Below are 11014 nucleotides of genomic sequence, written 5' to 3'. Positions count from 1 at the left end.
ATAAAAGACACCTGTCCACACACTCAATCAAACAGACTCCAACCTCTCCACAATGGCCAAGACCAGAGAGCTGTGTAAGGACATCAGGGATAAATTGTAGACCTGCACAAGGCTGGGATGGGCTACAGGACAATAGGCAAGCAGCTTGGTGAGAAGGCAACAACTGTGGGCGCAATATTAGAAAATGGAAGAAGTTCAAGATGACGGTCAATCACCCTCGGTCTGGGGCTCCATGCAAGATCTCACCTCTGTGGGGCATCAAGATCATGAGGAAGGTGAGGGATCAGCCCAGAACTACACGGCAGGACCTGGTCAGTGACCGAAGAGAGCTGGGACCACAGTCTCAAAGAAAACCATTAGTAACACACTAGGCCGTTATGGATTAAAATCCTGCACGCACGCAAGGTCCCCCTGCTCAAGCCAGCGCATGTCCAGGCCCGTCTGAAGTTTGCCAATGACCATCTGGATGATCCAGAGGAGGAATGGGAGAAGGTCATGTGGTCTGATTAGACATAAAATAGAGCTTTTTGGTCTAAACTCCACTCGCCGTGTTTGGAGGAAGAAGAAGGATGGATACAACCCCAAGAACACCTTCCCAACCGTGAAGCATGGAGGTGGAAACATCATTCTTTTTGGGATGCTTTTCTGCAAAGGGACAGGACGACTGCACCGTATTGAGGGAGAATGGATGGGGCAATATATCGCGAGATCTTGGCCAACAACCTCCTTCCCTCAGTAAGAGCATTGAAGATGGGTCGTGGCTGGGTCTTCCAGCATGATAACGACCCGAAACACACAGCCAGGGCAACTAAGGAGTGGCTCCGTAAGAAGCATCTCAAGGTCCTGGAGTGGCCTAGCCAGTCTCCAGACCTGACCCAATAGAAAATCTTTGGAGGGAGCTGAAAGTCCGTATTGCCCAGCATTATCCCCGAAACCTGAAGGATTTGGAGAAGGTCTGTATGGAGGAGTGGGCCAAAATCCCTGCTGCAGTGTGTGCAAACCTGGTCAAAACTACAGGAAACGTTTATATCTCTGTAATTGCAAACAAAGGTTTCTGTACCATAATATACTGCTTTTCTGATGTATCAAAATTACTTGTCATGCAATAAAATGCTAACGATTATTCTTAAAAATCATACAATGTGATTTTCTGGATTTTTGTTTTAGATTCCGTCTCTCACAGTTGAAGTGTACCTATGATACAAATTACAGACCTCTACATGCTTTGTAAGTAGGAAAACCTGCAAAATCGGCAGTGTATCAAATACTTGTTCTCCCCACTGTATATCCACAATCTCTCTTCTTTCCATGCCCTCCTCCCCCTTTCCTTATCCCCAAGCATACTTCCAAAGTTGTGGCAAAATGGCTTAAGGACAACAAAGTCAAGGTATTGGAGTGGCCATCACAAAGCCCTGACCTCAATCTATAGAAAATTTGAAAAAGCATGTGCAAGCAAGGAGGCCTACACACCTGACTCAATTACACCAGCTCTGTCAGGAGGAATGGGCCAAAATTCACCCAACTTATTGTGGGAAGCTTGTGGAAGGCTACCCAAAATATTTGACCCAAGTTAAACAATTTAAAGGCAATGCTACCAAATACTAATAGAGTGTATGTAAACTTCTGACCCACTGGGAATGTGATGAAATAAATAAAAGCTGAKCCAAATCATTCTCTCTACTATTATTCTGACATGACACATTCTTAAAATAAAGTGGTGATCCTAACTGACCTAAGACAGGGAAGTTTTACTAGGATTAAATGTCAGGAATTGTGAAAAACTAAGTTTAAATGTATTTGGCTAAGGTGTATGTCAACTTACGATTTCAACTGTATGTGTATATACATTCCGGACTTTGACATTGCTCATTCTGCTATTTTTTAAATGTATTTGTATTGTTTTTTATTGTTAGGTTTTACTGCACTGTTGGAGCTAGAAACATTTTGCTGCACCTGCGATAACATCTGCAAAATATGCGTACGCGACAGTGGCGGTCAGTGCCGTTTAAGATGAGGGAGGACGATAGTGTAGTTTTATCAAAAACGTATAACTTTTTTAATGTTTTACAATTGACATTTTTCTGAAATTCACTGAGGAGGATGGTCCTCCCCTTCCTCCTCTGAGGAGCCTCCACTGGTACGTGACCAACAACATTTGATTTGATTTGCATGTCTTATGGCTTGGTGGAAATAGAGAGTGTGTGGTAGTTGTGGGAAATGTGACCCTTCTGTTAAATGGGACGGGGTCCCCCCCATGGTGCTCATCAGAAACCTATTTGTCTCCCAAACGCCAGAACGGAAGCAGCTAGCATCTCTGTGTTTGGCCTGGCTCCTAGCCTCGGAGGGAAGGAGCCCTAAACAGAGACCCTGGGAGAAGAGAAATGAAAAGCCAGGGAGTGTACAGTACAGCATTATATGGAAACAGGATGGAGGGCTGTAGCTTGGTGGGTGTGTGTGTGTGTGAGTGTGTGCTTTAACGCGTATAAGTGTGGGTGTGTCTGTCATACCACAGGGATCCCGGCTCATTTCTGAGGCTAGCCTGCAGCATGATTGCTCAAATTGGCCCCGCGCCCCGAGGAGTTTCTGTCATTATGCTACACAAAGCATCAGAAGATAAAGGAACCCATGTTTGGAGCTGTATCCCAGCCTCCCTGTCCATATGCTTTCATGTTGTGGGCTCCGCTGGGGTTTGATGTGTGAATTTCAGGCCGAGGTGGCCCCACATGCGGGGGAGGTTAGTGATGCTAGCTTGGTGGGGAAATATAAGATGGACACTTCAAAAGCAATTCCCTTCCCATTTCTGGGCACAGTGGAGAGGAATCCTGGCCATTCACAGGTCAGGGAATGAGCGCATGGGACTCATCTCTCATTCCTTTGTCTCCTCTTTCTCGCTTCTCATTCTCTATCTATCTCTCTTTTACTATCTCTCTCAAATCACTGTTTCTTTTTTGGATATGAGAACAAGATATGGCATTGCTGTGGACTGTAAGCTAAAGCAGTAAAGCAAACATGGTTGCTGTTTGTCATCCACTGTATCTAAGGACAAGATCTCTCCCCTAAAGATAAGCCAGTCTGATGCAAATGAACTTTGAGCTGTTTTTCAACTTCCTGTGCAGATACAGATATTTTGAAGTACATGGTAATGTAGAGTTTGAGCCGTGTGTCTGTGCACGTACAAGCGTGCGTCCATGTCTCCATATTACCCTGGTGTTGCCTTACGTGTTTTCACCTCTGCATCCTCTCCTCAGGTGTGTTGTTCCACTACCGTGCCCCCCACGACCGCTACGCCCTGTCCTTCCCCGACGCCCAGCGGGTGTGTCTGGAGAACTCGGCTGTCATCGCCACGCCTGCTCAGCTCCAGGCCACCTTTGCCGACGGGTATGACAACTGTGATGCCGGCTGGCTCTCTGACCAGAGCGTGAGGTAAGGGCAAAACGACCGGGCATGAAGCTTGACACAGCAAAACACACCACAGCATGGCCACTATGGTTAAAGGCAGGCACGTGCGCAGATAGGGCTCTACCTATGCAGAGCACATGCCCTTTTTGTCCTTACAGTCTCCAAAGTGCTCTTTTGGGTGGTGGTATAATTTCCCGCCCCAAAAATTATATAAATGGTTTGTCATAGTTCGGAACAGAGATTGTGTGCGCCCCGTATCCAAACATGGATTGAGAGATCCGGTCACTGGTCGAGTGTGTGTAGCTAGCTACCTAGTGTAATGAAACAGACAGGGAGCAGGTCTCGAACCATCAACCTTCTAGCCCGAAGTCCAGCGCACTATCAACCGTGCCCCAAAAGCATGCTCAAGCGGCAGAGTCGATATCCGCGCTTATAAACCCAGGGTCGTTATATTAGTTTAAACATCAAAAGAAATGCCACAACAGCATTTAGCGTAGCACCACGTATTATTGGCACATTCAACAGCTTTTAAGAAATATACTACTTTCAACCGTGTTATCTTGTGATCAAGCCATCAATGTTTTGTGATTATTGGTGTCTTAAAAATATTAGCTGGAAATATTACTACTATCAGGGGTTTAGCAAAAAAATATGTCACGTATTATCGGCATACGGTTCCCATTTATTGGCCACCTTACTATTTTGTTCAATTACAAGATATATCCGTATAATTTTTGGCAAAAAAAAGAGACCCCCAACCTCGTATCCGAAGTGCTTACTAGGGGAAAGGGGGATACCTAGTCAGTTGTACAACTGAATACATTCAACTGAWATGTGTCTTCCTCATTTAACCCAACCCCTCTGAATCAGAGAGGTGCAGGGGGCTCCCTTAATCAACATCCACGTCTTTGACACCCGGGGAACAGTGGGTTAACTGCCTTGCTCAGGGGCAGAATGACAGATTTTTACCTTGTCATCTCAGGGATTCAATCCAGCAACCTTTCAGTCACTGGTCCAACACTCTAACCACTAGGCTAGATAGTTGACTAACATTAGTTGGCTAGCCTTCCGGTTAAAAAAATAAATACTTGCCTATATTAGCTATATTTCAGAGGTAAAAAGTTGGATATTAAATTATGTGTGGTCTGTCGCGCAGTCGAATTTAATCGGTGGTCAGCTAGCTACAAGGGTGTCTTTAGTCGCAAAACTTAACGTTATTTTCCAGTCCATTTAAATGTTGAGCTCGAGATGATTTAATCCTTTAACTGCWAGAGAGTGTCCGATGTTGGGAGAAAATCTGCTAGGGTTGTATAAATTGTTTACTTCTGATACTTATCTGCTGCAACAATGTAAAGCAATGTCTCTGACGAATAAGTGTCAGAGGTAATACATCTTTATGAAGAGTGGCAAAGTATATGTTTACTTCAGACTAACGAAAAATTACAAGGCTTTGATAGGCAACTCGCTTTCATAAAATTTCTCTGTGGCCCAAATAAGGAACCAAGGAATGAAATGACTTTCAGAAAGTAAGGTATGCAAAGTTCTTTGACCCCAGTGGTCCCCTCATGAACTTCTGAATCTCTTATATCAAAGGATGTAATTGCTTGTTAACATTTCAGAGGCTAGCTCTGTCATTCCTCATTACGCTCCGCCATTTTAGCCACAACTATCCCTCAACTACCTTTCATGTTGATGTTTGTGTTTCAGCTTGCCGCCTCCCATTATGTCTGTTGATGACGGATAGTCAGTGTGTGTGTGCGTGCGCGCATGCGCTCGTGTGTAGGACAGTTAAGGTCTGTGTGGATATTTTGACACATCTCTATCTCAAACGTCTTCCCAATAATTGCACTGGAGAAGCAGCTTGCATATTTCTCCTCGACAGCTTTCCCTGAGAACTGCATCCTATCCTCTCCTCTCCTCCCCACCTGGGACACATATAATTGCTCCATCTCCAGAGCTACTTGGCTACACATCAATGAGGAGGCAAACGTGCAATTAATAATGTAAAAATAGAGACATCAGCTACCAGGATGGAAGGCTGAGATAGGAGATTTAGCCATAACATTGTCTGACGAAAATGGTTGCAAACCGAGCACATGCATGATTGTAGCTACTGAGTGTGTAATAAGCCTTCCTTCCTTCCGTCCTTCCTTCCTGTTGTCCTCCATAAACCCCTGTATGCCTGTATACATAATCTCTTAATCAGCATTTAGCCTGTACCCTCAATGCTGTTTGAATCAATGTACTTCAGAGTAATTGCACAGTCGGAGCCCGGATATAGATTGCTTTTCGCCCCCCAGCCGAGAGATTTCTGGAGAAATTCCTGATTTTCTTTGGCTCCCCTCCTTCCTCTACCCCTCCCTCTCTCCTCAGGTACCCTATCCAGTCTCCCAGGCCTGGTTGCTATGGCGACATGCAGGACTCACCTGGAGTGCGCAACTACGGCAATCTGGCCCCTGATGAGCTGTTTGATGTCTACTGCTTTTCCAAGCAACTGCAAGGTAGGAGGGAGGCGTCAATTAGATTTTAGTCATGCAAGGCCCTGCAAATCCCCAGACGCCCCCAGGAGCTACGATGCTGGAACCGCCTGACTCATTTTAAGCTGTAGCTGGGTGGTGAGTTATACTTCCATGGCCAGGATCAGAGGAAACTTCTACAGAAGGATTGAGTCCTATTCACAGCAGGTGCCTTTAAAATAGCACTTGGGAACCTGGGTAATTTGTTACTGTGAAGAGCCAAACCGTTCAGTTAATAGTGCTACTGTGATACTGTAGCAGGAAGTAGGTCATTTTCAGAGAGTGTCATTGTTGACACCTTGCATATGACTGGGCTATCTAGCTGGACAGGATGGGTGTCCAGTGGTTCTGAGTATTCTATGGTTCTTACTCTGTGTGAGTCATTGGTTTATTGACCTGTTCAATCTTGTCTATCATCACTTCTCATATTACATTCCACACCACTCTATTCATCTCATAATTTATTGTAATTATATCGCCCCTTCTTCTTCATATGGTACTCCCATCCTCCCCCYTTGCTCCTGTACCTCCCAAACCTCTCTCTTCCCCCTACACTACCTCATTTTACCTCCGTCTCTCCGTCTCCACCCTCCTCTCCCAGGTGAGGTGTTCCACTTGTCTGTACCAGAGAAGCTGAGCCTGGCRACAGCCTCTACCCACTGCCACGCTCTAAGTGCCCAGCTGGCCACGGCAGGGCAGCTCTACCTAGCTTGGCAGGCCGGCCTGGACCAGTGTGACCCAGGCTGGCTGGCTGACGGCAGCGTGCGCTACCCCATAAATCTTCCCCGGCGCAACTGTGGCGGGGATGATCCGGGGGTGCGCACTGTCTACCACAACCCCAACCGCACCGGTTTCCCAGTAACCACCACCCGCTTCGACGCCTACTGCTACCGAGGTAATGGCAGGGTCGCCATCACCATGGCAACCGCCCTGTTTAATTCCCGTTAATTAGTGCGTGTTGTTTGTCTCATGCATGAATTAATACAGAGGGGATTCAGTGACATTTTGGTCCCTTCTGGGATCTGAAATCTTCTACTGTAGCAACCAGCCAGTGTCTGGTATCAGCATCTGCAAGCTTTCAATACAGACTTAGAGACCCAGCAGAGTTCTGTACACTGGCTGTAGCCTCAATGTCCTTGCAGTGTCATTCTAGAGTGTTTATAATGTTACTGGACCACTGGTGATTTGTCTAACTTAGTTTCAAGTTCACTTTGGAACGACTGTACACCCCTGTGTGCTATGTGCTTGGATTTGATTGTGTTTGTGCAGCGTGTGATCAGCATTACCTCKTCGGCGTGTCATGGAGGATGATTGACAGGGACTAAATTGATACAGACATAATGAAGTCTTATCTTAGACTTTGTAACCCAAGGAGAGAGGAAGAACATGTCTACATGTATTATTTATACTTTATTATTGAAAGAAAAACAGAGGTCATCAACATATAAGAATATGGACGATTCACAGCTTATTGCAAAGATTATTATTTAAAGCCCATGCCTTACTGCCAGGAAAGCAAATAAGAATGCTAATATATTATTTTTATATAATTCCAGAACGTGAAGCAGGAGTCCAGGCAGCCCAGCCAGGGTTCCTCCAATACAGAGAACCAGAGAACAACTCATCAGACACTGAGCCCCAGCGCTCTGACCCCTTCCCCCAACCCTCCACCTGGACTGGCATCGTGGACCTGGACAAGGAMGGAATCAGCTCCATCGCTAGAGGCAACGAGTCCTCTGAGATCTCAGAGGAGCACGTGGTAATCCATCTCCAGCCAGGGGAGGGTACCCAGGAGAACCAGGAGACCCAGGACCGATCCAAGACTATAGCCCCTCAGGACGCCTCCTCCAGCCCTAAGACCAAGACCAGTACCCTAAGTCTGTCTGCCCTGGAGAGTCTGGAGACCCACGGAGGTTCTGCCCAGGAGGAGGTGGAGGGTGAGGGAGACGAGGAGGGGCGTTTCGGGTCGTCGGACTCCCCTCTTTCCTCCCAGACCTCTCCAACGCTCCAGGCCCAGACTGCCAATAGCGTTCTCCACAGCTTCGTCAACAACCTGATGAAGCCCTTCAAGTATTGGACAGGCTCTGTGGAGACTGACACGGAGGCCCCTCCCCCAGCCACACATGCCTCACTGCCTGAGGGGACATTAACTGTGGCAGACCAGGCACCCCCAGGGTCGGCTAAGGTCAACCCCACCGAAGGGAAGTCCAAGCTTGGCAGCAAAGGAAGCACTGACAACGGCATCATGGAGCATCGGAGCGGAGGCTCCTCGCTCAAGACATCCACCGGTGGGCTCACCAGCTCAGAGGAGGGTCTGACTGAGCAGGAGAAAGAGGTGGTCCCATTTGGCCCTGTGATCCTGTACACCCAGCCAGGGAGGAAGGATTCAAGCACATCCTTAACCAACCCTTCAGCCTCCTCCTCTAATGGTAAGACCCACCTGCAATCCATCCATCAGAGAGGCTGTGTGGGTTGTCTGAGTACACCCTGTCTCTTTATAATGTAGTTCATTACATTTTCTCTCTAAAAGTAATTTTCTTTTTTCGTTCCTATTTCCGAGGCATATTGCCCGGCCTCAGTATTTTCTTCCAAATCAATGGCTTGTGTGAAATTGAAAATGCGCTGTTTACGAAGGTAGTACATTGAAAATATGGTTTCTATGGATGCCAGCTATGGTGAGGTTTGTTTCATACTGTTAGACACTGTCTCAGTACAAYATTTACGGGAGAAACATTCAGCTACTCTGTGGAGGACAATGGAAGTAGAATAGGAAAATTATTAATCATTATGAAAAATAAAAAATTACATTCTGCATTTCAGATTGTTGCTCCTAGACACCGTCTCTGTGTTACAGATGTTAGAATTTCCAGAATATCAAAACATTACTACCATTTCCTTCTTTGTTTTTCCCAGGGAGAAATTACATTGAATTTATATGCACTTTAAGTGTATGTTAGCACTTGTTCAGAGCCATCCTTCACTAAGCCTGCTTCGAGCAGAGGTGAGAAATGCAGTGTAAAGAGGAAAATTAGAGCAGAGAGCGAATCAGGCCAAAGCAATAGCTGATGTGAATAGATAAAAATAAGGTCTATCTGGAATCAGGTCGCCATTGCTTGAGTTGTGTTGTGTGTGTGTTGTGTGTGTGCGTGTGTTGTGTGTGTGTGTGTGTGTGTGTGTGTGTGTGTGTGTGTGTGTGTGTGTGTGTGTGTGTGTGTGTGTGTGTGTGTGTGTGTGTGTGTGTGTGTGTTGTGTGTGTGTGTGTGTGTGTGTGTGTGTGTGTGTGGTGTGTGGTGTGTGTGTGTGTGTGTGTGTGCGTCTGTCTCTCTGTGTACATGTCTACGTAGGTGTACGTGTGTGTGTGTGTGTGTGTGTTCATGTCTACTTCTGTCTGTTGGCTCAGTGACCAAAACCCCAGTTAATTCCCCATAGAGCTGAGCTAGGTGTGTGGGTCGTAAAGGTCACCATATTGGGATATTCCCCACTTGAGAGCCCTGCGACTTCAAACCACAATCAATAGCTGTGATTCCTCTGCTGTGCAAAGGAGGGACAGACCGGCAACCAAGCAATGTTTTATCATACAGGCCACCACTTACACAACACAGTCACCAGGGCTAAGAATAGAGAGAACGAGCTTGTCGTGCACAGAGGTGTTTAAGTTGGTTCAATAAAGGTAGGGCCCCTTCTATGGCCAGGACTCCTTGAAACCAAAAAGCCAACCCCATGGTGTTAATGTTTTATGCTGAATGAAAATATAGCTTTAGTCTGCATACATTATTCACAGCCTCTTTCCAAGTAATGCAGGGCTGGCTAGGTGCTCAGTGCCGCACTCTTTGCCGTCTACGTCTCCCCCATTTAGGACGGCCCTGGGTGAATGTAGGCGGTCATTATCAATGGCGTTGATGAGCGGAGGGAAACCGTGAAGGACAAAAAGAAGAGAGTAGAAGAGGAGGCATCAGGAAGGGGCTTTTGAAGTTTTTTAGGAAGCTGTTTCAATTTATACATCCTCTTAAAGTGGCATCGCTCGCTTGATATTAACTACGTTATTGAGCGGGCTGTTACTTGCATCTCTTGCAAATGGCATCGATGCTGCCATTTTTATTATTCTGACTGGCGGGAAGCTAGGGTGGAGAATTGTGAAGAAGCACGTCTCGAGTAAAGTGTCAGGAAAGACATTGCATGTGAATCTTGACACTTGAACCTCAATCCCTGTTTTCCCACATAGCTTTAGCAAAGCATTGTGGGAATAAATAATTTTGGTAAAACATCACATTCCAGATAGATGAGTGTGACATGATTCACACGCCACATAATAACTTTTCCCTGTCATCTTTACTAGACCCCATATCTTACTGCAGGTGTGTTAGCGCGTGTGTGCTAGCATGTGTGTGTTAGCATATGTGGTAGTATTACGGATGTCACGCTGCTTGCTTAGCGAGTACAGCTTCCTCCTGATTCGTCTCAAAAAGAGGATTGAACCCAGGACCTCTGCTTTGCTAGCACACATGACCACCCTCCCAAAGCGTGTTACCAGTCACGCCATGTAAAAAGCTAACGCAAGTGGGGACTCTTCAGGCTGAGGAGTAGATTTCACACATCCCCATGTGCTACACTAGCGTGTGTGCTAGTGTGTGTGTATGTGAGGCCTTGTGTGAGTCTGTGTGTGTGTGAGTCCGTGTCCGTGTGTGTGAGTCTGTGTGTGTTAATTAGATGCCGTATCTTACAACAGTAGTGCTGAGACTGCATTAATATAATGTGTACCGGAGAAGGTTTCAACTCTTCTCTCATTATGCTTTGTGACCTGAGGGTTCGACTCTGCTTGTTTACCCCAGAAAGAGACGGATAAACAGCTGATATACAGCACCGCTGTCACTGAAAACCCACAATGGAGCACATCATTGACTTGCCTCGATTTAGTCGTTTGTAGGCCATTTATCACAGTACGATGATGTTTGTTTTGTGTTGACTTATTGTAAGCCAAAACTCACAGCAAACGACAGCAGTGAAATATGACATTCATAATACGGGGCCTAGCATGAAATTATCATAACGCATTCTGTATATAATATGCTCTTTTTATTTAATATATAAGCCATTAGAAT

General features: G+C 46.1%; 1 protein-coding gene across 1 annotated transcript in view; it reads left to right on the top strand.

Moving 5' to 3' along the window:
* LOC111975930 (neurocan core protein-like) overlaps nt 1-11014 on the top strand; it is a 223365-nt gene that overhangs the window by 89234 nt on the left and 123117 nt on the right. Inside the window, exons 5-8 of the mRNA XM_070447717.1 lie at nt 3249-3423; nt 5773-5900; nt 6517-6810; nt 7472-8344. Of these exons, the coding sequence (XP_070303818.1) occupies nt 3249-3423; nt 5773-5900; nt 6517-6810; nt 7472-8344 (1470 nt within the window). The remainder of the gene's footprint in view (nt 1-3248; nt 3424-5772; nt 5901-6516; nt 6811-7471; nt 8345-11014) is intronic.

Source organism: Salvelinus sp. IW2-2015, linkage group LG16 (assembly GCF_002910315.2).
Source record: "Salvelinus sp. IW2-2015 linkage group LG16, ASM291031v2, whole genome shotgun sequence".
NCBI classification, from domain to species: Eukaryota; Metazoa; Chordata; class Actinopteri; order Salmoniformes; family Salmonidae; genus Salvelinus; species Salvelinus sp. IW2-2015.
Note: the sequence above shows the minus strand (reverse complement) of the source record. Positions and strands in the feature narration are given on the sequence as shown.